This window comes from Alternaria atra (assembly GCF_907166805.1).
Source record: "Alternaria atra isolate CS162 genome assembly, contig: 25, whole genome shotgun sequence".
Classification (NCBI taxonomy): domain Eukaryota; kingdom Fungi; phylum Ascomycota; class Dothideomycetes; order Pleosporales; family Pleosporaceae; genus Alternaria; species Alternaria atra.
In genome coordinates, this window is record NW_025091323.1 from 5,248,173 (window position 1) to 5,275,561 (window position 27,389).

Here is a 27,389-nt window from a genome sequence, read left to right on the forward strand (position 1 = left end):
ATGATGTTGGTCAATCGTGAATTGACGAGCCGACGGCAGAGGCTTGGCGCTATGATTAGGTAAGGCAAGCCACAGTAGGCAACATTGGATGCCAGGCCTGGGAGTCGTTGATTCATCAACTGCTCGTTCCTGAACAGCTCGCACCGGCACCTGCAGCACATGGACGCAGCATAATGGACTATGCTGCCTTGATCTTAGACGCTGATTACCCTTTATAAGGTCGACGTGTGCACAACTGCTTCACATGTACTACTTGCAAACTTCAGATCTCACTCTCACCCACCACTAGCCAGCTTCCTCCCATTAACACACCTGTTTCTTATCTTCTGACTAGCTAATCAATAATGTCTTTTAAGCCAGCACTCGTCATCGTCGACGTACAGGAAGACTTTTGCCCGCCAGTGAGTAGCCATGTCTAGTAAGAAGACTTTCAAACTGACAAGCTCAGGATGGAGCGCTGGCGGTGACAGGTGGACGCGACATCGTACCAGCCATCAACGAGTTCCTCACATATCCGTTTGCCCTCAAAGTTGCGACCAAAGACTTTCATCCCCAAGACCACATTTCCTTCGCATCGAACCATTCTCCGCCGAACAACAAGCCCTTCGAATCTACCTTCATCATCAAGAACCCCGAGAACCCAGACGAGACGCAAGAAACGCAACTATGGCCCGACCATTGCGTGCAGGGTACAAAAGGCTCTGAGCTGCTGCCAGAGCTAGATATTGGCAAAGTGGACCACATAGTCGAGAAGGGCCAGGACAAGCGCGTGGAGATGTATTCTGCATTTGCGGATCCGTTCAAAAGTCATGTTGCTAAGAGCAATCTTGCAGAAACACTGCGCAAGACTGGCATCACTGATGTCTATGTCGTAGGTCTCGCAGCCGACTACTGCGTGAAGTTTACAGCCATCGATGCACAGAAGGAGGGCTTCAAAACGTGGGTGGTGGGCGATGCGACAAAGGCGGTTGATCCGTCAGCAATGGAAGATGTCTATAGAGACTACGAGAAGGTTGGAGTCACAGTCATAGCCAAGGACGATGCGCAGGTACGGAGGGTCAAGGAGCAAGTGCAGCGGACTCAGGACCAGGACGCGAAAGACGCAGCCAAAGCCGGTGAGAGTGTGCTGGACTGAAATCTGAGACTAGATCAAGCACTTGGTAGAGAAATGGCGAATTTGAAATACCGTGTATCCTGTAGGATAGCATGCGATATGCTCTCATCACAGGCAGCGCCCATGGCAAGACCTCCTGGTTTTTCAGCGTCGGCACCCTCGGAATGCAGATGCGTACGTAAACCGGGCACTTCATCCACATCCAAGAAACAGCCGGCCCGGACCCCACTGTACCTCATGCCACTGTTCCTGGAACCGCAGGTAGAGATTGTTCGGAGACAAAGACGTGCTCCGAGCCGTGCCGCATGCGCGTGTCGCGTACTTGGTATGGTGCACTGGCATGTGCCGACTGCGGGGCAGCAGACGTGCAGAACACAGCCTGACGATCCCTATATTAGTGCCAGTCAGCTGGATGCGCAAAAGACTGTATGCAATGTCGCTTTGCTTTCCAGACTCTCATTGCATGCTCTGCCACGATTGAGCGTTGTTGGTGTTTACACTTTGCTACTAAACAAGTTCAACGCGCGGGGTCGCTAGTTTTTGTGAAGCCCCCATCGTCATTGCTGAGACTAGAGCTCACCCTCGCCGGCACCCGAAGCACCCAAACAACCTCTGCCGGTACCTTGCTGCCTGGTCCTAGCCATCCCACCTCCAAGACTTGTTCTTCCTTCTTCTCCTTCTCTCTTCCTTTTGCGGCCAACGACCACGATGCCGCACCTACCTATAGTATCCAAACACCGCAGGTCGTCGGTCAACAGTGCGTCATATCCCATGTTCCTGTCGTACCGAGTCTCCCGACCTTCTTCCAACACGAACTAAGGCTGATATCTGTCCGGGTTTCTAGGTAGCCGCGGATCCTCCATAGACGAGACACGACGACACGATGGCGGCGACGAGACGACCAAGGAGGACGAGACAGTCATGGACTCGGAGCAGGGGAACATGCTCTCTCACATCATATCGCAACTGCGACCAGGCGCCGACTTGAGCCGCGTGACGCTCCCCACCTTCATTCTCGAACCACGATCGATGCTGGAGCGCATAACAAAGTGTGTAGCAACATGTTACACGCAACAAGCGGCGCATATGCTGACTGATGGGTAGCTTCATGGCACATCCGGAGACACTTCTTCCTATTACCAAGGTTGACGACCCAGTGAAGCGATTCGTAGCAGTGACAAAGTTCTACCTGAGTGGTTGGCACATCAAGCCCCCGTATGCATATCCACTGTGTTCCCGCGCCCATAAGCAACAACTGATGTGAGGCAGGGGAGTCAAAAAGCCGCTCAACCCCATCCTGGGTGAAATCTTCACAGGTTACTGGGATTACCCAGACGGTACCAAGGGCTACTACATCTCTGAACAAACATCGCACCACCCGCCCAAGTCAAGCTACTTCTTCATGGCACCCGAACACAACATCCGCATAGACGGTACCCTCAAGCCTCGAAGCAAGTTCCTTGGCAACTCTGCCGCGAGTATGATGGAGGGCATCGCAGTCTTACGACTACTAAACACTGGCGAAAGATTGTAAGTCGAGCAGATGAATGTCCTGTCTTGAAGCTCACTGCAATCAGTTTTGTTACGCAACCCAACATGTACGCGCGCGGAATCCTCTTCGGAACGATGAAGTATGAGCTCGGCGACCACGCATACATCCGGTGCCCCGAGACAGGCCTCACTGCTGATCTCGAATTCAAGACCAAGGGTTACTTCAGTGGAACATATAATGCTATCGGCGGCTATATCAAAGATCCCAGCGGCAAGAACTTGTACGAGCTCTCGGGTCAGTGGAATGAGGAGATGTACATTAAGGATTTGACGGTAGATTCTGATCACTCCACGGTTGGAGCAAGTACTAATTCTTTCTAGACTGGCAAGAAGGAGCTATTGTTCGACGCGGCACATACCAAACATACTCCGCCATCGGCTCGACCTATCGAAGAACAAAACGACCGAGAATCGCAAAAGCTCTGGTATGACGTGTGCGAGGCTGTAAAACGGAGGGATCAGGATGTGGCAACCGATGCCAAGGCTAAGATCGAAGACATGCAAAGGCAGGAAGCTGCGAAACGAAACAGCGAGGGTGTAGACTGGCACCCACAACTTTTCAGACGTGTAAAGGGTGGCCACGGCGGACCTGAGGAGGGTGAAGAAGACCTCGACTGGATCATCAACGCCAAAATGTCAGTATTCATTGACCTTCGACATGCGATTTATGCTGACAGAATGTAGTGATGGCAAGACCCCCGACGAGGTTGTCAAACAGATTCTGCAGATATACGCTATCTTGCCAGGTCAAAAGCCAGATAGGCAATTCAACATCCCCTCGCGGGCAAACGATGCGCCGTCAACGCAGCCACAAGAGGCAGCACAGCCAGCAGAACAAGTGCCAGTCGCACAATCAGTACAGCCTACAGAAACTTTGCAGCCTGTACCGTTTGAGCCTACAAGCGTGCAATCACAGCCAGCAGTCATGCCAGGACACCAAGAGCAGAGCGTAGGTCTTCCCAGCAACTTCGACGGAACAACGACTCATGTCCAGGTTTCCAAAAACAGCAGCATCCCCAGCGATCCTAGCAACCCACCTACGATACCTTTGCAAAAGCCTATGGCGCAACCCAGTGTCATCTCACCCGAGAACCGGGAGGTAATCTCGAGAGAACTGCCGCCTAGCAAACTTCTCAATTCAAACCCCGAGCCAGAACCACGGAAGGACGACCTTTTACGGAGGACAGATAGTGAGACGCAGCAGGAGGATGAATTCCATGATGCGCAATCGTGAGTTCTCTTCTTCGGGCGGTGTCTGGGTCCGTTGTCGCTGGCTGCTCTACCACTACTATAATCTGGTGTCTTGTTCTGTTTTTTGTTCCCAGGGGTCAAGACTCACGATCCTATCTATAGAGCTGTCGAATCGAAAGAATCCAAGAATCACTGCGGCGGTGGATGCTTTTCAACCTGCATCCCGTCCTGAAGCTATCTTTGTCGCGCACTCCGATTCATCCTCTTCTCCGGCTCATAATGCTAGGTGGCTGTTGATGGCCGCGGACGTCGAACATTTTGCCGTGTGATGCCTAAATCATGTCTGGGATTGCAAGGCTGCAGCCACGCTTGCGGATATAGTGGAGATAGTGACAGCGCGCTAACGGTGCCTGCCTAACGAAACCCCTAATGATCCTCATCTAAACAACTTCCATTTCCAAATCATTAAGTTTAAAAGTCAACCGCCCTGGCTTGTGTATTGAAATCCACCTGTTTTATTCACCGTGCCTGATCACTCATCATGGGTGACTTCGATTGTTACTGCATTCTATGCGCTGTCACCTTAAACCTCTGGTCTATCGGGATTGGATCGAGGAAGGGAAAGGATTTGCGCAAGAGGGAGCGTAAGGTAGACAGAGAAAAGAGGAGCCTTGCTAGAAGGCGTGTTGGAGAGAACCGGTACTCGCCGGAAGTCGAGAGCGAAGATGGTGACAGTGGAGCGGAAGATGCGCCTGACGACGAAGCCATCAAGAAGCGACTCATTGAGCTGCAAGAGCAAGCCGAAGATGATGCAGACTCTGACTTTGAAGACGAAGACAAATCCCATTCTTCAAACTCATCTGAAGACACAGAGTCCATCGACAGCAACGACTCCGACTTGCCGACAGGATCATTTGAGATTAACGACGTGGCTATGCGACCTCTCACCCCCGAACCAGAGCCCGAGCCTATGGAAGAAGTAGACAGTGATAGTTGGTCACAAGCTTCCGAGTTATCTCTTGAGGATGAATGGATCCCCCATAACAGAACCGATCGCCATGACGAGGAAGACAGCTTCGATCCTAGACTACTCCGACTAGAAGACTTGGTGTGGCTCAATCGAAGCCGAGCACTGGCACTCAATCATGAGTCTTCTTCAGACTACCCAAAAGCCTATTTCTCTGGCAGAGGTCGATACGAGGGCCTCGGCGGGTTTGAGGTTAAGAAACCTGGACAAGATCCGAACGATCCTGGTGAATCCTCGCTGAACGTCACGGCATACGATAGCGAGGAGAACATGGCTTTTCCGTTCCACGAGGCTTGTTTTAATATTCTCGCGAACAGCGTAGGGCTTGAGAGGGGAAGGGAAGTTAACAAGGATGTAATGTGGGAGGCCATGAGAGCCCAATTGACGGATGAAAGACCTGTTTTGAATGTCGATTATAAGCTTGACATGTGCCAAGAACAATATTGGCACAATACTCCAGGTGAGGAGTATTCGGTGTGCGATCCTTCTCCGCGACCCTCTCTCAGAGAAAGGATTCCAGATATATTACCCGCCTGTATCCTGGGTAGAGCCTCGGAGGTTGTGGACTTGTCGGACAAAGTGCGTAGCGATCCAACCCACGTCCTTCCATACGACATTCTCCTCGAAATCATTGGATACATGGACACGGAGGACATGTTATCATTTATGAAAGCATCCTACCACGTCAACAGCTACACTCGTGAAGCTGCCTTCTGGAAACACATGCTACGCATTCGAATCTTGCCTTGGTTTGACGAACTCTGTTACTTCGTCGAGACTACCAGTACTGATGCAATCGACTATAAAGGCCTCTTTCTCTGGATCGATGCATTAACTCGTCCCGAAATTGGCAACCAGGGGCCGCTTATGCACATAGCGAACCGACGCAGGATCTGGGAGTGCTGTCAGCCACTAGCCACGCTTTACAAGGAAAAGGTTGGCCCGGTCAAACCTGCTGAACTGGAAAATTCAGAGGAAGCCAAGGCGATACTAGAGAGTTCGTTATGCTTGCACATGCCAATGACAATGTATCCGGCACCCGAGGATCCGGAAATCATTTCTGCACAATTCATCCACGCATGGAATGAGATTGGTCATCGCTCATGCGTCCTTGACACGTACTGGAATGATCACGGTTCACGGCAGGATGCGTTCTTAGTTGGCATATCCATTACGTTGGGTGGGCAACGACGATTACTTGGTAGTGCGGAGGGGAAATCGGGACGTCCATTGCATATTGAAAGTGGAGAATGGATCAAGCAGATCATATGCAAAATCGATGAGATCGATATGTTAAACAACAATGAAGACAGGAGCGCGTACCGCGGACCTGAGGATGCGAAGCCATCCAGGACTGTTTACATCAGAAATCTTCAGGTAAGCTTTACACTATACTTACATGGGAGCAGTGATACTAACAGAAGATAGATATTGATGACTACTGGAAAAGTAAAGACCGTGACAAATTACCACCGCACCAACACTATGAAGCCGCTCTTAGTATTGGATGGTATGCATCTAGTGGGTTTGACAGGCCAGATTGCTCCAGTAAGTTACCAGATGCCATGGTCCTTCCTCCTCTTATTTGCAAGCTGTTACTGACAGCAGTACCAGAATGGCGCCATCTCACGCCTCGGTCTCCTTCAAGCTCCCAAACCAGACCCAGCATCAACCCCCCGGCTGCAATACGACCCTGCTCAGCAGCTAACATGGACGCCTCATGCAATGTATCTTCCCTGCAAGCAGAGCATGACTAATTCGAACCATTGTCCGATATGGTCACATCCTTCATACCATTACGATCTCTTTCCTGCATCTACTCACATTTCGCCGCTCGATCCACCTGAAGAAATGATGATGCACGATATCTTCCTGTGGGATACGACCTCCATTGAAGTCTTTCAGCCTGTTGGAGCGACTATTCGCGACCTACCCAATCGGATATTAGATGGACAATCAACGAAAGACTCGGCCCCATCGACTAATGCAGCAACCACTTCCCGCTCTATCCCCGGCTCCTTCCCTGGAACAGAAACTTCGTCCACCAACATGGCATCCCCCTCTTACCAATTCCAATCCGGCCCCGACATCGTTGGTATCCGTCCCGCTCCCCACAACCGCTACGGCGGTCGCGGCCGCGGCGTCGGCTGTGAAGGACCTGTCCCAGCCCAACACCCTCGTTGGACGCTCGGCATGAAGCCTCTCCAAGAAACAATATTGGCAATGTGGAGGGAGCTCCACGAAAATAACGTTCGTCGATGGGGCCAGCATCAAAACCAAGAGACTGGCGCTTTTGAGTCCCCCGATCACAAAGACACCATTGTGTTTCCCCTGAACGAAGAATCCATTACTGAAGTCCACGTCGAGCAACAGTACCGCGCTTTCAAACTCGTTACGCAGTCTGGTCGTGTTGGCTATTTCGGGGTGCCGGGGTGCAAAGATTGGTGGGTTAGGAAGGTGGTGAAGGGAGAGCGTTTCGTGGGAATTGGTACGTGTTTTGGGAGTTTGGGCGGGTGGAGTGAGACAGCGATGATATGGAGCCACTGGAAGTTGAGTCGTGTGGGTGTGGTTTTTGAGAGGGTTACTGCGGATGGGAGGGTGATCAGTAAGGGGGTTGATGAAGAGGATATGAGGAACAGGGGTGAGGTTTTTGAGGAGGGGAAATTCGAGGTTGTTACGAGTGAGGAATGAGATTGTGCTCATGCGGTGGCAGAAGTTCATCGCGTTATAGAAAGTCGGCATGTTGATTAGTGTGGGCATCTTATCAGATATTTCGTTTCTTTCCTGATATGGAAATTCACCTCTAAATAGACTCCAATTAATAGTTCTGATATGTCTTTCGACTATGCCATGTTTCAAACGTGGCTATCGCGTCGCCGGTAAGGGCCATGGTGGTTTGAGTAGATGTGCGCACGAATGGGTCGTACCATACGCACCGGTATGGTACGTCCATACAAAGATAGAAGAATTTGGAGAGGATGGAGAAAATCAAGAATTACTGATGAAAGATACATTCTTATGAAGATTGGGTATAGACACGACTATGTCCAAACGCGGCCAACTAAGCCGACGTCCCGAGGTCGTTGAGTAGCTCAAAGTCCAACTTAAAGTTTATTGCCATCATTAGTCACAAATCGGGCGCGTAGACATAAGAAAATACAAAACATACGCACGATCATGAGATGTAGTAAACATGCCCAGGTGCTAGGGATGGACCTCCATGCACAGCGAATCCGGTATCTTATCGCAACATCTCCGGACCGCTGCGGAAGCATCACCACGTGTTGACAGAACAACGTGCAACCTGACAACCACTTACCTGTCAAAAATGATGGCCAATCGAGAACGCCGCGGACCTGAGGATCGACGAGAGCGATGCGGTAGCGTAGCGTCCATGTCGATGCGTCGCGTCCGACGCGGGATTCGTCGTTGTCAGCTCGGTGACATCATTCCCCACGATTTTGCCTGGACAGCGCAGCAACACAGCCTACTTACTACAAGGTTCCGCTATCTTACCACGTTCCGAATTCCGGTACTTTTTTAGTGAAAGTCTTGGATAAATACCGCAAAGTATATACTTTGCGACGGAAGCCGTTTATGAGCTCGCCGTGGTTGCGGCTCGACGACAACGACGAGATGCACGACTCGATTGAGGAACTGCGCAATCCGCGGCAGGTCAAGAATGACTTTTTGAAGTATCTAAAAGAGGAGGTGTTGAAGCTGAACTTCTATCGTGCGCATATGCTGTACTTTATCGTCGTTATCGCGATCTCGTCGGTTATTGTTTATGGGCAGGGTCTTGCCAGTGGACCGAAAGAGCTTGGAGGAGAGCACCTGACCTACACCGATGCGCTGTTCTTGTGCTGCAGTGCTATGACAACTACGGGTAAGTGGTTTCGTCGACCTTTAGAGGAAACTACAGGCTAATTGATGCAGGGCTCAATTCGGTTGACCTGGGAGATCTCTCCGGCTTTCAGCAGGCTACATTTGCTGTTCTCCTGATGATTGGCAATATACCATTCGTCTCTACGGCTGTGGTACTCATCAGAAGAGCACTATTCCGCAAGAAGATGGCAGACGTCGTCAAGCATTCGCATACGATGCAAAGACTCGTGCGAGATATTGAGAACAGCAATTCGGATCAAAACGAAAGTAGCAGCAGTACCGCGAGTGTGCGGCAGCGACCCAAGGCAAAGTCAAACCAAGCAACAAAGAGTACACAGCAACGAGATTATGTGTCGCCACAAGTAGAGATAAAGCCTGTGTCTAGAAGAAGAACCTATCACTACGAAACCGGATTTGGTTTTATACCAACGCCTTGGGAGATCAAGTCCGCTCGTAACTTCTTCAGCCGCATGTTGGACCGCTTCTCTACAGAGCTGAAACCCGAGAGACATGACTACGTCTCCTTCAAACCGCATCTCGATGCTAAGGGACGATTTCGAGAGCTCAGCGAGCAGGATCGCATGGAACTCGGAGGTGTGGAGTATCGTGCACTCCAGACTCTACTGCTCATCCTGATCGGCTATCAAGTGTTCTGGTACCTGCTTGGTATTACTTTCTTGCTACCGTATGCATATAGAGATGATACCAAGAGCATATTGTATGGAGAACAACCAGGTGGCATCAACCCAGGATGGTGGGGCTTCTTTGCTACGGTGACCGAGTTTTCCAATGGTGGACTCAATGTGCTCAATGCCAATTTCGTCCCCTTCAGCGGAAATTGGTATGTCCTACTAGTCGCTGCATGTTTAGCATTCGCCGGTCAAACGCAGTTCCCGATCCTACTCCGCATCACTATATGGATCTTGAAGAAATTGTTGCCAAAAGAGTCTCGTATGAGGAACACGATGCAATTCCTCCTACAACATCCACGACGTTGTTTCATATACCTTTTCCCTAAACGCGAAACAGTGTATCTCTTTGTTGTCCAACTTGGCATCGACATCACAGCCTGGCTTTGCTTTGAGATTTTGAATATCGGCATGCCAGACGTTGAAGGTCTCTCCGCTGGCACTCGCGTTGTGGACGGACTCTTCATGGCCAGTGGACTACGTACCAGCGGTGCATACATTATCAACATGAGTTCTCTCGCACCGGCATGCTTAGTGGCATACCTCGTCATCATGTACGTTTCGATATACCCCATGACGATGGTACTGCGCAAAACGAACACGTATGAAGAAAAGTCGATTGGGCTAGAGCAGGAAGACAACAGTGCTGCTGGTATTGCATCACATCTGCAAAAACAGCTTTCCTACGACATCTGGTTTCAGTTCTTTGTCTTCTTCCTTATATGCTGCATCGAGCGAGGACATATTGTCAAGGCAGATCCGGGATTCAGCGTCTTCTCGATATTGTTCGAAGTCACATCAGCATATGGCACTGTGGGCTTAAGCCTTGGTGTACCGGGCAAGAACTATAGTCTGTGCGGCGATTTTGCGAGCTTGAGTAAAGTCGTCTTGATGGCTGCGATGCTGCGTGGCAGGCATCGTGGCCTACCTCTAGCAATCGATCGAAGCATCCTTTTACCTGGCGAAGAGCTCATGCATCGTATGGATCAAGAGTACAGCGCGAAGGGTACAGAAGACCCACAAGAAGAAGCAGAGCTTAGGAGTGACATTGAGAGAAGTGGTGAGCATCAGCAGAAGCCTCGAAAGGGTGAGCAAGACCCAGAGGACAGGAGAGGATCGCAACCGAACAATGAGAATGGTCAGGAAGAGGGGCATGAGACAGTCGCACAATCTAACCCCTGATGAGAAGGGCCGCAAGTATTGCGCAGCTCACATGTTTTCGGGAGCACTATCGGCCAAACATGATCCCAGATAGTCACAACGATTACGTTGTGTAAAATTCATGAGAGTCGACTAACCCAACGACTACACGGTCCGAAAACCATCCTTCCGGAGAAGCACGTTACCTACGTGTTCGGCGACTAACCCGACCCAAATATTCCTACCGCCTTATGCATACCTGTGACCTTCAGTCACACTTCCAGAACCCCTCACTCATGCATGTACGCACACACATTGCGGATATCACCGAACTTACGACTTCCACCAACGACGTCATCTTCCCCTCAGACTTGCATGCAGCAAAAATTCTATCAGCCCTACAAGGCTTCCGTTCCATCGCGCCCATCCATCGCTCGCACGCCACACTTATGCGCCTCGAAACTAAGGCGCTCACAGATCCCCACCAGGTCTCAAACCCAGTTCGCATGAATATCGCCAAACGTACCCTGAAGTGCTCCACAGAGGCGGGCCCAACTGCGCATCCACGACAGCCACTTACCGGGGCGTGATCTGCATTAGGACTCGGCATATGAGTGGACCAGGGACATGGAAATTGACTCAGCTGGGGCCCTAGGCTAGTTGGTGGGGAATGTGATGGGACGAAAGGATCTTTGGTCGATAACATGGCGTGTTTTGCAGGGGAGGGTGGGTAAGGCAACAAGGCATAAATTTCCCTGAGAGTTGGGAAATTAGCAAAACGCATTGGCAAGAATGCTAGTGTGTGTAAGCTTGACGGGCGAACAGGCTGTGGCGTTTTTTTATTCTCCCTAGGATCGGTGGGAGCGAGTCAAATGACGTTCGCGGGATGAGCGGGAGATGTGCAAGGCTGACATGGGTCGAATGTCAGTCCGTGTGGACAAGAATAGGAACACGGTATTCCCGACTTTCCTTTGTAAATCATGACTTTCCTTAGTAAGACGAGTAATTTGGAATCTTGCACTGATGTATGCTATGACCAACTGACGAGTTTGTCGACATGCAGGACGCACGAAGGGCGACGCGTATGTTTGCACCTTGACCCATGCGCGTGCCAACTACCACAAATGCATCACACTTGGCCGTCTCTGGCCATTCATACTGCCACAGATTCAATTACCATTGTTAAAGCAAACTTGATGTTTGTTTGTACCATACAATTTTGACATGTCAGCTGACTACATTACCCGTAGCACGTTACCAAACCGTTGCGAAAAGCACCTAGTGCGGTGGGAAACGTTTCAACTGCCAAACGCGCACCATGACGAGTCAGGTCACCGCAACGGCAACGGTAGCGGCAACAAGCAACGAAGCGGCAATCTCAACGGCCAACCAGTTGAAAAGAAAAGGAAGGTCTAGATGCGAGCTTCGCTTCTTAAAACGAACGGAATATTCCGTTGTTGTTTCGCGAACGGACGGCAGTCGAGTGCGTCAAGGTTGCGGTACCGTTTGCTGTCATATACGGCCTGGGTCGCAAGACTGCCGCTGTCAAGATCGGATGATGAACGGTCAAGTATGTAAGATCAATGGCAGTTGCCGTATCGTGCTTAAGAGCTGCTGTATTGGTTTTATGCCAAATGTTCGGGGTGCTTGAAGGAATATTTTGATGGCCTTGGTGTAAATGGTATGCCAACGATTGGAACCTTTTAACGTAGTGTGGATATTCTGTTGCTGTGAATAGAAAGTATGCAAATGTACGGGAGGTGAGGTGGTCGGTCGTGTTTGATATGCTTCGCTTAACGACCCTTATCAGGAAGGCCAGTACCGCAAGCGAGATATCAGGACTAGAGACGCGCAAGGGTAATGCTCGTTGGAAGTCCACATCACGATGAGTTGTCTAGAGCTATGTGGACTTTGGAAATGTGGATATTCTTTTATCCATTCACTACCGCCATCATCTATCGCGAAGGACGAATGACGAACTATCGTGAGGAAATGAAGCTTGTAGATGTAAGTTGCCCAAGTGCGCCAAGACCAAAATGACAAATGCCAGCAAACTCCTGCCTGAGAAAATCCGAAACACGCAGTGTGTCATGACCATGCATACCCATACCAGTTTTGACGTATATCACCGAAGACGTTAAGAAGATGATAGAAAAAAAGGGTTGATTGAATAGCGAATTAACGAAAGTAGAGAAGTGGAAATAGTCAATTGCTCATGCCATACCGTTCCCATAAACCAGAAAAAAAAAGACCCAACAAATACAGGAAGATAAGACCAATGAATATCTATTTCCTATCATCATTGAGAAGGCTAGCAATGGGCATGTTGTCTCTCGGCGCCGAGCTCCAAGTACCAGCCCTTGGTCGGCCTGAGGAAGGGACAGGCATAGGCAACACATACGGCATGCGCTCTGGAGCCGAAACAGCGCTAATGTTCATTGGGTTCATGGGGCTGTAGTGCCTGACTGGTTCGCTCTGGGCCGGCGAGATGTACGTCGGGAAGGGGTTGGGCTTGAACATGGGGTTGTGCATGATGCTGCCATCGGGCGAGGCATCGGGGGTAGGAGGGCGGACAGCGTTGGATCCGTTGCGCCAAATCTCCTCGAGCTGGGCGGGAGAGACATCCGCACCGTAGTCGGCAGCGACAGTAGCCCAGAATTGCTGGCGGCGGGCCTCGTAGATGGAGCGGAGGCGGTCGGTGTCGACGACCTTGGGCTGATGAGCTACTTCGGTGTTGATGCGGAGACCGTTGTAAGGCTCCGGAGATCCACGGGGCGTAAGGGTACGGGGCTTGGGGAGAAGGATCTTGTGCTGAGATCGGCCTGGAGAGGCGGTGATGGAGTTGGCACGAACATGAGGACTGCCAGAGTAGCTCATGGGCGAGCTGTGGCGAGAGCCCTGAGAGTATCCGTCCTGGTCGACAGCCATAGAGTAGACTGGTGCAGTGCCAGAAGAGCTGCAAGAAGTGTTGGATGAGACGGAGTTGTTACGCTTGCGGCGATGGCTACCATGCGAGAGCTGGTGGTAGTGTAGGCGGCATGCAAGCTCGGTCTTCTTGAGGTGTGCTGCAATATGCTTGTAGGGCATCTTTTGCATGCGAGTCTGAAGAAGGTAGTTCTCCTAGCCAGTGTTAGCCTGTGTTTGGTGAACGTAAGACGATCGACATACCTCTTCTTCGGACCAAGACCTGTTACCACCGGCTGACATCTTGCGAGCACGAAGGCTGGAAGGGTCAGGGGATTGCGAGTTCATCTCAGGGAGAGGAGAGAGAATCTGGGGCTGATGGTGAAGCATAATGGATAGTGTTGCTGAGTTGATAGTATGTTGTTGTTGCTGTTGATGCTGATTGGAGTACTTGGCGTAGAAGAAATCGTTGAATCGTGTCCACTAGGGATGGCTGTTTGTCGTAATCGAGGCTGGCTCTGAAAAGAAAGTATTACACGGTGTGTCGGTAAAGAAGTAATTGCTCAGCAATGTTGATTAAGTGAATGTAGTGCAGCCCAAACCAGTGGGAAGTGAAAGAGAGTATTACAAGGCTGCTAAAAAACAAAAGACAGATGCCGATTGAACAGATGCGGTTGAGGCCTCGAAACTTGGGGCAGCGGAGCAATTATAGAGTTTGGACAGTGGTCAAGAAACGGGTCGGTCAGTAACCACAGACCAGGTCGATTAGCAGTGGCAGTTTCTGAGATTGGCAACGTTTTCAAACCGTCGCTTCTGCAACTCGATTGCTGATCGGCGTCATGGGGCAAAGACGGCGTTCGCAGCCAAAATGTTTAGAAGAACCTTGACACGAGACATGTTAAGCCGGAAGTGGAACGGATATGAAGTCGCATACGAAATCGTTGCCTGGGGCCATGAAGATCTAGAGCGGGATGCATAAGGTCCTCAGCCTCATCGGGGCCCACGGGGGCAGTTTCAAAACCGCGCGCGTCGGACTTGGAGCAGTTTTGACGGAGCGCGAGGTTTGACAATGTTTGGAAAGCTGGAAACAAGCAGCGACCAGTGCCGAAGCGACGGCGGGCGCTAACTCAGAAAGTGTTGTGACAGGCTGCTGGGAGGACTGTGCGCCGGCTTCCTCCCATTGTAGCAGATAAACAATATTGGCAGCGAGCTTTGGAGCATTTTCAACGACGATTCCTTTCACACTTTGTTGAGAATGCGCTCCTTGTGAGAAGGACCGAGTAGGCAGTGAGTGGAGATGATTCGCAACACACAAGAGTGCAGATGACGACGCTGTGAGACAGGCGAAACGATTACGTTCGGATGGGTCGTGTTCCGCCTACAGCATCAACAGGTAAGGCACTTCGTAAGGCCGAAGCGCTTGGCAGGCCATGTGTGCTGCTATAGGTCGTCAGTGGTAAGGCTGTGGCAGCGCGGTTCTCTCAAACGCCTGTGGCTTGTAGTGATACTGGCGCTGCGTCAGGCGGCTGGAGAAGGAGCTTGGCTAGCATGCGGAGCGGAGCCTGGTTGAAAAGGCATCCAGGCCCATGACGAACTGATAGCTTTGGTCCAGCATCAGCATGTCGATTACCTTTGTCTTCCCCGCGCCCAGCAGTGGTGATAGGCGTAAGAGCTGCTGCAATGGTCGTGTGGAGAAGACAGGGATGGCTCGCCCTAGGCGACCACTGAAGTCGGGCTAGATAGCAGCATGATATGTGCAGTGATGAGAAGGCGCCATCGGCTGTCGAGCATCAGGTTGCGAGATAGATGGATTGAAGAAGGGCGGAGACGTCTGACGTGGTCGTGTTTGTGCGACTCTCGCCATGACGACTGCGACTCTCCGTTGTGTGGTTGACCGATGAGGTTGGAAGGCACGAGCGACTGTTGGAGGAAAGAGCGCTCGGTCAATGCACGCTGCCCCGCTCCGTCTGCCAGCAACTCCGTCACCACTACGGCACTCTACATGCTTTGGTAGCGACTCCAGGGTGACATGATCGTGGGTCACTCCACTGACTCCGCATGGGAATGGTCATGACACTCATGACAGCATGCACTCGTCTTGCCTACTGCTCCGCCGGCGCTTTTGACTGTCTTGTATATAATGTCATCATGTCGCGACACCCGATCGGGGGCGCTCCGCATGCCTCGCATGAAGCTGAAGATGCATGGAGCTGTCACGCGCTGCGCACTCTACCTCCGCTGCCCTCTAAGCACTCGTCTTGCTGTCGCCGTAACCTCGAAGCCACCTGTTCATCAGAGCCGGAACCTAGAGCCTGTTACCCCGCTTCTTGTCTGCTGCGCGTCCCCGCGTATCTATACCTCGACCACCACGCCCAATTCACTAGTTCACAAGTACTAGTACTTGACATTACTTGAGATCCCCAACTTTGGCGCCCACCCCCGCTAGCACCCGGCCACTTAACCTCACAGCGTCGCCCTCGTCCTGCACCATCATGCCTTTGCCATTCTCCCATTCGCTCGTCAAATGCCAACCTGACCCTCTTTGTATCCCTTGTACTTGATCAGCGCTCGCACCGACAGGCCATCTGCTTCCTTGGATATCATGATGATCGTCTGCCTTCAGTCTGGCCGTCGTACCCTTTGAAAGTGTCCTGAAGCTGTAATATACGAGCATGACACTACACTCTATAGGCGCATCCTGTTCTCCCCAGTGAAGCTGTCTCGTGCTGCCGTCTGCCTGGCCCACGTCTTATCGCCCCGTCTGCCGCCATGTCGTGAGTCTTTCCACTATATTCGTCTCATCTTGCCACCGTCTTGCGACTTTGAGATACTTCTCTCGCTCGACTCGGTACCTTGCCGCGCGCGCTGACATTGTCGCCCTTGATAGCTCCTCGCCCTCCACCAAGCGTAGCCTGAAACCGTCGCCCATTACAGCGAGTCCGCAACCGAGCGTTCAATATTCTGGGCCTCCAGAATTGCCCAGTTTGCAGCCAGCGGCGTCATTCACTACGGCGAATCAAGAAGCTCACCCTGGCGCTCTGCCGCCACTGTCATCTCCCACGAGCCGAAAGCGCAAGTCCGTAACGCTAGGACAGCCGCAAGACCAGATGACAGGTACAGCAGATGGCGCAGAGGCGCAAGCAAGCAGTACAGCGTTGCCTCCAACGGCCGATGTCGATGCTGCTCAGGAGCCAAAGACCAAGAAGAGTCGGACAAATACGCCGTGGACGCCAGCTGAGGAGTTGAGATTGAAACAAATGAGAGATGCTGGGAACAGTTGGAGCGAAATTGCAAAGGTGAGGGAGGCCCACTGCATCAGTCAACTGCCGTGTTCCTGAAGAAGAGTTAGCTGACTTGACTCATGGTAGACATTCCCGCAGCGGACTGAAGGGAGTGTGAAGAAACATTGGTACAAGGTGGGCATGCGACCAGTATCGTTTCACTGCGCACACTCTGACTGACCTATAAGGACATGCACTACGCTGAGTTCGCTGAGGACGAAGTGAGTTAGAAGCTATCATATTGTTCAATCGAGAGTGTGCTAATGAGTAAGAAGAGCGCTGCGCTGCTTGCCGCCATCAAAGAATATGACGCCAACAAATGGAAGGCCATAGGGCAGAAGGTCGGCAAACCTGCAAAAGTACGTCTTGACTGTGGCTGCATGTTATCCGTTGTGGACAAGTGCTCGTACTGACATGCACCAGGCATGCGAGCAGTACGCAAAAGAGAATTTTGGCGGCAAGTACTGAACGACACTTATGACTACAGTCTGCATCTTTCCGGGATTAGTGCGGTGGGGCCCGCTTTATGATACCAGCTTTCCTATTTTGATCGAGCATCGCCTGCGCAAAACTGCTGTAGGCATCCGTTCGTCCTTCTTGGTATTTCCGGGCGTGGTTCTCGGCAGCGGAGTACACAAGGAATTTAGTCGCCTCCTCGTCCCAAAAAAGATGCTTAGGAGTTTCCACAAAGCTGGCCAATGTTATTGACTTTCTCTCCGGCTATCCTTCTGCTGCAGGATTGGGTAATGGTTTTGCGAATGGTGGTTCCATCCTGCACATAATATCGAATATCTTTACGTAGCAATAGTCGGCAAACTACCTATGACACAACGGTCTGTCAAACGTGGGGGAAGCATCCCCAAAGCATGGTTTGTTCAAGTGGCCATTGGCCGATCTTGCTTGTGTTATCGTTTCACGTCAACGAACGGTTGGTTTCGGTAGCCTGCAGCGGTTCGACCAAATGTTTCATCGCGTCGCCACACCTCAACGCTCCACCGCTCCATGTTGCCGCATGCCAATCTACAGAATTGGCCAGCAGCTGGCTATTTGTAGCACACATAGGCGGCCTGCCGGTGTACACCGCGTAGCAATAACGGCGTAGAGGATCATCACCAGTTTTCTTTCGCGATCAGCGGTATTGTGGGCGATTTTGGTTGCGATGCAGCGATGGCCACGTGCAACGGCACAAGTTACCAGACGAACGCTCCGGCTATGCTACCGAACCATTTCAACGGGCGTGATATTCGGTCAAGACGCGCTTGAGGGTAGCCGTCATGTCGAGCCTAGATTACGCGACGGGGGTATTTTGTCGCCCACAAGGCCTACGCGACGCGCTTCTACTCAGCTTGTACATGCGCTGCACGCGCTCCGCTCACCACGTCGGCCAGATGACATGACAGCATGGTCGCGGATTGCGCCGTTTGTTGGAGGGAGCGTGGTGAGGGCTGCATCGTGCATTTCCGTCGAGCCTATGGTTCGCAATGGCTTGCAACAGCCTAAATGGATAATGCGCCGTTGGTCGAGTACTTGAAGGTTGGCAGACCATCGCTAGGCCTGGAAGTCACACATCGCGACGGCGGTGAGGTCATAGCGATGGCTGCAGAAGCAGGGGAGACCCAGCCACTAGCCGGGGAGTGTGCGTCTGTCGTGTAGTTCGTCACGTGAGGCGGGTTGGTGGTGGCCTCGGCGTCACTGGAAGGATTGGGGTAGCAATCTTCGGAGTCAGCGCAGCCGTCTATGGCGTGCCTGAGGGCGACAGTGTGGGCGGCGCACTGGACTCACGATGCCATCTCGCCCATGCAGTCGAGAGATGAGATGTATGCGAGGCTCGAAGGCGGGCAGATCCCGGCCGCTTGAGTGGGAATCGTTCCCGAATTTTAGCGTCGCAGGTCGAGTTCGAATCGCTTGCTCGCTCCTTTCCCCACCAACACCTCAATCGCCTCAACACATTTCCTACTGTCTCATGTATAATCCATCAATATTCTCCGCAGTGTACATCTCTACTCGCCACAAGCACTCCGTACACCCGCTACTTCTGCAGTACGCCGAAGTGCGTCATCCAATGCGGGCGTCGGGATATTTCTGTGGCTGGTAGATCCCAACTCATGGGGAATGACGAAGCGCATATAGGACAGGGCCTGACTCTATACCTTGAAACGGCCCATGCATGAGCCAATCTGAGGCCGTCCATGCCTATGCGTTAGAGAACCATGACCGAGAGCCCTGCCATCGCTCGGTCCCACTGCTTACAGGCGGGTGCTACGGCTGCGTAAATGCCGGCAGAGGCAACTGTCCTGCCCTGATCCGAGTACCGCTTCTTTACAAGTACTATCATGCTTGATGGGGCCCTGAGCCGGGTAAGGCTCTTCCAGGCATAAAGTGCCGTCGACTGAGGCACATGGCGCGGTATGCCATTGAACTGCCATGAAAAATGTCATCATTGTCACGGCACCCTTCTGACAGGCCGTTTGACCCATTCGCCTCCGAGCATGACCCGAGTAGCTCTCCCGCGGTCCTGGCTCCGCATCTGAAAGACTGTGTCTCATCAATCTAGCATACGGCCCTCTCTCGTGGCGCTCCCTCTTTGGGGAATTGCCTCGAGCCCCTGCCGTGTCGCTAGCCGATTCAGAACCTCTTCAATGCACATCTCCTGGCCACCACGCTGCGCCAGGATCCTCCTGCAGCGTCTGCAACGGCGTTGGAGATCTTTCTGGCGGCATTCTAGAAATAAACGACGATGGCATGGACCGCGCACGCCCCGGGCCCCACAAGCCCTCGCAAGCCGGGCAAAGTACCTCATGCCCATCTCATTTTGTATCAGCAGCCACTCACGATCCAGGGCCTGCAGCATTGTACTCGTCCAGATCGTGTGCCGGGGGACCCCTCCTTGTCATTGATCACCGCATTATGCTTGACATAGAATCAGTTCCTGGGTCTTCCCTACTAAGCTCATTTGGTAGTCCTCAGGAACAGAGCGTCTCGTGGGGACGACCCATTGCTGTACATGCTTGGATCCTGTGTCCGTGTGGCAATCGCACAAGACGGACCGGGCTTTTGAAGGGACGTACTGCCCGAAATTTTTAATGCCTTCTCCCACCAGGCAGGAATCTTATATTCCACGAACATCCCCCAGCCATAGGTACTTTTCGTTTGTTCCCTACAAGGCTACAACCTATATTCGACAACCCAGACGCTTAACACACGCGATAAGACTTCGACCGATGGCGCATTCCCCTAGGCTCTTCTTGCTCCAACATTTGTCAATATAACAAAAATTCGAAATACCCAAACGCGTGCGATACAGCCATCGCAACTCCGAACATCAACTCAAACTAAGGCACCCTTTTTCTGGCTCAGGTCTCACTGCGGCGGCCTGCCAGAGCAAGCTAGCTCTGGTAGTCTCCATGCGTGATCGCAACACTGGCGAGTCCCTATCGAGGCCCTTTCCTCGACTACAGCGTACCAGGCAATGCCGGGGAAGAACATCACATACCGACCTCAAACGTCGAACATCAAAATGTACTCCATTCCCATACCGGACTGCCTCCGGGTTACCACCCTCACTCCTTCCTGCAGCCACACCAGTCTCAAACGCTCCAACATGCCGGCGCCGGACACCATCCTACCTACACAGACATCGAGACACATTCACTACATCAGCCCCATTTATTGCGCCATCACTCCATGTCGCAACACTCTCCATCTTCCTACAACGTGGGCTACCCACCGCCGTCCCAGCAAACCGCCGGACGCAAGCGCAGCCACCAAGACGACTTGCAACACGATCTCCCTTCGAGCTTAGAGCAGCAACTCAATCCTTACGCTCAAGCAACGGGAAGCGTCTCACTACAACACGCGACGCAGGGTTACTCCCTTCAACAGTATCCGCCGCCGCCAACTCCACAGTCTTCTTTACCTCCTACACATCACCATCATCTACCAAACACACATCGCAATAAGAGACATCACCCAATGGAGGGCGCACCTCCCTCTCCCGCTCAACATCATGGCCCTCCCAGCGTAGTAGGTCAAGAGGGAATGCCCCCGCCAGCGCAACGACCCCGCGGCCCAAAACTCAAGTTCACGCCCGAGGACGACCAGTTACTTGTCGACCTCAAAGAAAAGAAAAACCTCACTTGGAAGCAGATCGCCGACTTCTTCCCTGGCCGCAGCTCTGGCACCTTGCAAGTTCGGTACTGCACGAAGCTCAAAGCAAAGACCACTGTCTGGACGGATGATATGGTGAGTCGCTACCCTAGTCATGAAACGCGCGACGTCGTGCATCACATCGATAATATCCGACATGCTAACCATAACCGGTAATACAGGTGGTAAAGCTTCGCAACGCCATGCAGGAGTACGAGAACGACCGTTGGCGCATCATTTCCTCGAAGGTCGGCAGTGGCTTTTCGCCTACCGCGTGCAAAGACAAGGCTGAGCAACTTGAGGCTGTGGAGTTGGCTGCACAGGAAGAAGAAGAAGAGGAGGAGGAATCACACCGACAACATCAACACCAGGGCACCTATTCCTCGTCGCAAATGGCAGCTGGTCCAAGTGATCCAGGCGCAAGTTACCAATGACTGGCCGACCCTAATTGCGATGGGCTGGCTGGCCAGTTCGAAAGCCTACGTGCATGGTGATCAAAAAAGATTAAACAGATAACATGAGCGCATGCGGAGACAGGTTGTATTGCGGAGTTTGTGCTGGTCACAAACTTCCCTCTATGGGGTCGATTTTGGCATCTGCAATACTTCTTTGGGGGCACACACACAAGAACATTCTAATCACCTAACACATTTCCTTTACGACGTACCACGATTTGGGCCAACGGTATACCCTTCCTCTTCAATACACACTCCTTTAACCAATTACCTGCATACTTTGGACACGACGAACAATTATTCCTTCGACGCGCAACACATTACAAGCGAGTCCAGCATTGCGGCGGCGTTGGGAACAATACTGGGTTCAGGCTAGGATAACATCATCTGGGGGGATGTTGGGAATTTGAGTTGATGAGGGACGGCATTAAGAAAGAGTCGGCCAGTGTTCCACTAAACAACTAGGCTGAAGAACTCGGTGAGGAACACAGTCGGTGTCTCGAGTGGCGTGTCGACTAGGGGAGCAAAAGAGAAGGAAAAGATACCCAGGCAGAGTCGGAAGGGGCGCATTTTCATTGGTCTTTCTTTTTGTTATTATCCCAACACTACCCTTTTCCTTTGTACACTGGCGGTATCGTCATCTATTTCTGCTTGTTATTATGCATTGCATGTTATTTCTCCATACATAATCATGGCTTGCTTCGCGACACTACTTTGCAGACATTTCCTTGATCCTATAAACTTTCTTGGCGGACTACGGGCTCTGAGACAAGGGCGCGTACCTATCTTGCCCGCTATTCTAGATGTACACATTTGTAATACCCTCGTCGTCTCCATCTCATACGCCCCGTTATAATGCATATATGCCATGTGGCATAACTCTCCTACATGCCAAATCGCCGCACCTAATGTCAAATACCTGCGTCGTCGTAATATGCGATTGCGCTTCTCGAAATTATGTAAATCATAACCCGCACTCAATATCATAATTTGAAACACTATTATGCGCATCATGTTCATGATCGAATGTCAATGCGGAGATGTGGCCTTTGTTGGGGTTTGTCTCAACAACGACAGGTTTCAGATCTCGAACTTTGATCTGAGACGTGCATGGCCGCGAGTATAGGATGAGGATATTAGCCTTAATATCACGCGATGATGTTGTCACAAGAGTAGAAGTCCAAGGCATAATGCTTTGAAAGCGGCGGTGGTGTCATCGGAGTTGTGGCCGGCAAATACAATATCAATGCTCAAGGTCAAACTTCATGCCATCGTAGTGTTGATACTCTGAGCATATACGGTCTAGAAGCTACAGTAACAGATTCAAGAACGTTTAGATCTGAAGCGCCTACACTAGTATCTATTTGCTCACAAGCTTCAACGATAGTCCAAGCAAGCATACCATCGCTACTCATACATGCCAAACACTGCACTACGCATCTACCACAGCCAAACCAAGATCCCATACATCCCCATCGCTCTCCAACTACTTCCACCCCTTCCCCACCCTTCCCAGCCTTTCTCCAACTAATGACACCAATACATTATCACCCATTATCAAGATACACATATGACTTCGCCAACCGGTCATACTTTTGATATTAAGAAAGCGCGTACTGACCATGCCAGATGCGGGAAGGGAAAACCTTGTTCATAATATCCGGGTTAGTTGATATGTAGATTGTTCCCGCACACACCTCGCTACTGTTGCGCCAAATGGCGCCCACGGCCAAGTAGGATATGCAGAGCGGATGCAGGCGCGGGAGGCAAAGAAGGCGTGACCACCTGTTTTGTACAACGGATGCGACACGAAGTGCAAATTATTGAAGAACGGGTTTGAATGTAGGGGGGCTAGTTTCGATACTCGCCCGTTTGCGCCCAACTTGCTTACTACTGCCTACTAGTACACCTGACAGAAAAGAAAAAGTCTTTCATGTTGGGGGTCCAGAAATATGCGCTGGTTTGCATCCGACTCGTCCAAATTCCGAGCCAGTAGTGACGGTTTGTGCAGCACGATCCGGTCAACCCTGTCATAAGATTGCCTCTTTCTGCACTCAGCTCGTCGGTTACTGGCCCTACCATAACCACCCATGTTCTTAACAACCAGCTCGGGTGTGGCCACGCGCACGTAACGAGCATGCTGCGGCAGGCATATGCTGGATTAGGGCGAACCGGAGCAAGGTGGAGTTTTGCTGACCTTTTGCAGGACGATCTCTGCCAAAGACATACGTACCTATGGGGTGATGATGATGAAGCTTTCGATATGACCACTTCCACGGGATGGCTGCAGACACATGTTTCTCATTAAGAGATTTCCATGCACCCTGACTGTGCAATCCCTTGCCTGCTAAGCATGCCGTTTCCCGTGGCTGCTCCCTTTCTGCTCATCACTGCATGATCGGAATAGCGACCATCTACTTACGTGTACTCCGCTTTCTTTCAGGAGCTAGGGGCCGTTGATCTAGCAGATGAATGAAGATGGCGTGCACAAACTGGGACGACGGAATACGCCGATGGCGGAAACGGAAGAGAAGCATCAATGATCGGCACGCCGCTGCAATGGATATTGGGAAGCCTCACGTTATGCCCTCTTCCTGGTAACAATATCCCCGTCGGCCATGTGGCAGTGGCAACTGTTTCATGTCTTGATGTTGAGGTGGCAATTGCTATGTTTACCATTTGCTGATGACCAAGGAAACAGTTGCGAGGCGGAAAGCGGGGATCGTGTACTTGTGATCGGCAAGAGACTGTGCTGCAGGATACTCCATCGCTTACAGATGTATCGCGGATGTAGGCTTCATCGGGATGTGGGGAGGACCACAGAGGCACGGTAAGTAGGAGAGCTAGGCCTTGGAATGAACACCCAGTCTAGCATCACTTCGCTTATCCGCGGCCATCGATCTGGATGGAAGCTGAATATGCTAGACAAGCTCATCATGCAGAGAGGCGTCTCAACAGATCGAGGGCATTGACACGTGAAGCGTGCTGGCCGGTGTGGGGTGGTATGCTGAACGGTAGCGCTGTCGCGTGCAGATAGGCGACATCGTGCTCTCCGAGGACCAACGAATTTCGACTATAGTGCGCATCTCGTGATACCTGGAACTTCAGCCAACTCGTATTGTCAAGTTTCTTTCAATCCCTGAACTTGACCCACACTAACGAAGCCTAACCGGTCACCTTGACAGTCAATATCTGCATCGCACCACTGCGGCGATTAACAGCATGGGCTTGCTAACTCGGTGCCTTGCTGCGCGTTGCTGCACTGGTGCCGTTCACGCCTGCATGTGCGTCGTTCCCTGTCAATCGGTGAAGGATCATATCGAACGCGAACGCGGGTGCGAGTAATACTCCGGTGAGCGTTGAACCGTCGACCGCTGCCGTCGCTGCATCCCGCATCTTTCGCGCACCGTCAGAGCGAAGAGGCAAAAATCCAGGAGCCCGGTAAAAGGTCAGCCGTTTTTGCTCCAGCCGGCTCTTTTTGCTGTCTATGTGTCGCGTAGAGTTTTGTTGGCCGCATTCCTGTCCAGTGCTTCTGGCGCGTCAATCAAGTTATTGAACATAGCGCATCCGTGTGCCAGCTCCGCCGCCAACGGCCCGCAAATATACTATTGGACGGATATGAAGAATAGAAAGTGGAGTCATAGCCAATAGTGTCGCCGAAAGTTGCTTCTTTTCGGGTCATGCGCGAGGCGAGGTACATAGGCTATATGCGGAGCTGATATAGCTCCGCTTCCCACAACGGCAGGGCATGGTCTTTGCGTAAACGCTTGGCGAGGTTCTTCAGGTCCGTGGAAAATTCCGTTTGTAACTCAAACGCAAGCGAGCCCGGGTACTGTTAAACCTCCGTCAGATATTGGTGAAGGTTCGATCACATGATTTAAGTGGTCATGAGTGATATACTCATCTTGAGATGACAATTCGAAGTGAGTTCTGGTAGTGAATGGTCATTAGCTTCCTCAGTATAGAGTTTCTAGTGCTTTGATCCATTGTGAGAATAGTATCTCTGTCGGTCAATCGCTACCGTTTATCCCCGGCATTGATCGCGTATACACCATCAACGACTTCCGCAATTCTAAGCAGAACATATGGCATCTCGATTGATCGATACACCAGATGTGCTTCGAGTATAGCGAGTCTGGATGCTGTCTTCTTCCAGTGTGTTGTCTAGATTCTCAGCATCGTTTGGTGATCCCTGTGGCCTTTGGTAACAACAGTGGGTTGCAATCTGGCAGGTGTAGATGCTGATGAACTAGAAGTCAGTCGATCCACGTAGCAACAGCCTCGCTTATAACTGTTTTGACAAGAGACCCCGTAGCTTTCTAGAGATCATCAACGGGCGCTGGCAAAGACGGAAGCTGGGTAGATGCCTCAATATTACTATACCTACTACTGTTGCAAGATAGGGGCAGCTTCGTCATTCGTCTTGTATCGTCCAACTTCAAGGATACGTGATTCAATGCTGACACTCAATCGCTGTCCTGCCTAAGGCGAAGTATCTCGCCGGCCAACGGCATCTTACAGCTACACCGTCGACCGGAGGCGGCCTCCAGTCGTCAAAGGCGGGTGGGCATGCTGTATGAGCCTACCATGACTGGCCTCAGGATGATCGGGTGTGCATACAAGCCAGTAGTGGCGCCGTAGTAATGACGTGACAGTGTTCGAAGGTAACCACCCACAGTGCTACAGTACTGCACGAGCAGCCAAGTTGCGGAGATGCTCGCTCAGCGTCGTTCATACCTGACGGCCTACCCAACGGCAGCGAGAGCCCGCCCTGAGCGAACGCGCGTTCGGAACGACCGAGACATTCTCACCGGAGGCATGTTGCGGACCTGATCTGGTAGCGAGTGAGCCAACGCACTCGCCTTCGGACCTGGGCCTGGTCAATATTGCCTCATCGCTGACGATAGCACACTCATGATGCGCTGTCATATATCATTCGCCGCATAATAAGATAGCGTTTATTGCTGCGTGGATATCACCGTGCGTTCGCTGTTGGCTGAGAGACTTAATGATGGGTGCTATAGGCAAAGCTCGCTTCCAGTGCCATATTCTCAACGATGTTGGGTATGCGATGGATCTTCCCGAGACGATCGGCACTGTGGTGTGTGTTGTTCTCGGTGCGCTTGATGGGAGTTATCCTTGGGGACGGCAGTGAAGGAATCTCCATCTCTTGAGGATGCTGCTCATCCCGGGAGCCAAGATCACGTCCAACACGCCCTTTCTAAGCTTGGTTTGCGCGGATGTTATCCAGGATGGTCCATCCGCGTGATAGTTGTTGGGATGGCTTCAGCGGCTCCCCTGCGATCCGCACCTAGAGTGGCATAGTCATGATGTTGACGTACAGTTGGTTGTCGAGGCTGATGGGCGAGTAGGTTGACGTGCCTGCTATTAGTATACCAAGTTTTCTCTTCCTGTGTGCAAGTGAATATTTCGAACCGATGGTTGCTCTCGCAAGGCGCGGATCGTACCCTACCTAGGTGTTGAAGCCGCACGCATTCTTGCAGCACTTTAGCTTTGGTAGATAGTGTTACTTCGCAGAACATGCACAAGACTTCTTTACCCAGTATGCAGTTTTCGCTATGTGCTATCAGGGGCGGCCTTGATGCCTGAGACACCAGGCCAGACAACGGCGCGTTTCAAAAGTCGTGCCGCTGGCCGACACTTCCTGGCGCAAGCAGCAGCTTCGCCTCGTCTTCTCCTGTGCGCCTCCGCCTCGAGTTTCTAACCGCCCAATGCAGGTGCAAAATCAGTATGCTTGCCATTGCTACTGTGCGATGTTGTGCAAGCAAGCTTCGAGATAATATGTGGTGATGTTCTGCTCCTCCGACTCATCTCTGAGCGATGTCCGTGCTTCATATGACGTATGTAAGGACAAGGACAATCATTTCCCATGGCGCTCTCTTTTGATCAAGTTGTGGAGCTTTGTTGTTACTACTATCGACTACACTTGTATGCGGCTCTTGACGCAACTACATGCTTATCCATTACGACTGTTCATGACCTCCT

At 51.6% G+C, this 27,389-nt stretch overlaps 5 protein-coding genes across 7 annotated transcripts; 4 read left to right on the top strand and 1 right to left on the bottom strand.

Annotated features, from left to right (window-relative positions):
• Positions 1 to 344: 344 nt before the first annotated feature.
• On the top strand, positions 345 to 1,135 carry ALTATR162_LOCUS6805 (uncharacterized protein; the record flags this gene model as incomplete). Its single annotated transcript, XM_043314428.1, has 2 exons — positions 345 to 401; positions 449 to 1,135. The coding sequence occupies 2 exons, from the start codon at positions 345 to 347 to the stop codon at positions 1,133 to 1,135; spliced, it is 744 nt and encodes a 247-aa protein (XP_043170363.1).
• Positions 1,136 to 2,056: 921 nt separating this feature from the next.
• On the top strand, positions 2,057 to 3,899 carry ALTATR162_LOCUS6806 (uncharacterized protein; the record flags this gene model as incomplete). 2 transcript variants are annotated; one of them, XM_043314430.1, is made up of 8 exons in its annotated part: positions 2,057 to 2,163; positions 2,219 to 2,329; positions 2,384 to 2,644; positions 2,692 to 2,938; positions 2,987 to 3,300; positions 3,350 to 3,548; positions 3,598 to 3,614; positions 3,674 to 3,899. In XM_043314430.1, the coding sequence occupies 8 exons, from the start codon at positions 2,057 to 2,059 to the stop codon at positions 3,897 to 3,899; spliced, it is 1,482 nt and encodes a 493-aa protein (XP_043170365.1). The 2 variants fall into 2 exon arrangements, with proteins under 2 accessions (XP_043170365.1, XP_043170364.1); XM_043314429.1 differs by having other exon boundaries at positions 3,350 to 3,614; positions 3,660 to 3,899.
• Positions 3,900 to 4,397: 498 nt separating this feature from the next.
• Positions 4,398 to 10,639, top strand: ALTATR162_LOCUS6807 (uncharacterized protein; the record flags this gene model as incomplete). Of its 2 annotated transcripts, XM_043314431.1 has the most annotated exons (5): positions 4,398 to 6,260; positions 6,312 to 6,431; positions 6,498 to 7,371; positions 8,428 to 8,769; positions 8,820 to 10,639. In XM_043314431.1, 5 exons carry the CDS (start codon positions 4,398 to 4,400, stop codon positions 10,637 to 10,639), a joined length of 5,019 nt encoding a protein of 1,672 aa, XP_043170366.1. The 2 variants fall into 2 exon arrangements, with proteins under 2 accessions (XP_043170366.1, XP_043170367.1); XM_043314432.1 differs by lacking the exons at positions 8,428 to 8,769; positions 8,820 to 10,639 and having other exon boundaries at positions 6,498 to 7,180; positions 7,225 to 7,237.
• Positions 10,640 to 12,883: 2,244 nt separating this feature from the next.
• Positions 12,884 to 13,849, bottom strand: ALTATR162_LOCUS6808 (uncharacterized protein; the record flags this gene model as incomplete). Its single annotated transcript, XM_043314433.1, has 2 exons — positions 12,884 to 13,717; positions 13,766 to 13,849. The coding sequence occupies 2 exons, from the start codon at positions 13,847 to 13,849 to the stop codon at positions 12,884 to 12,886; spliced, it is 918 nt and encodes a 305-aa protein (XP_043170368.1).
• Positions 13,850 to 20,754: 6,905 nt separating this feature from the next.
• ALTATR162_LOCUS6809 (uncharacterized protein) lies at positions 20,755 to 21,362 on the top strand (the record flags this gene model as incomplete). The annotated part of the gene is made up of 2 exons (XM_043314434.1): positions 20,755 to 21,024; positions 21,111 to 21,362. 2 exons carry the CDS (start codon positions 20,755 to 20,757, stop codon positions 21,360 to 21,362), a joined length of 522 nt encoding a protein of 173 aa, XP_043170369.1.
• Between the last annotated feature and the right edge of the window lie 6,027 nt (positions 21,363 to 27,389).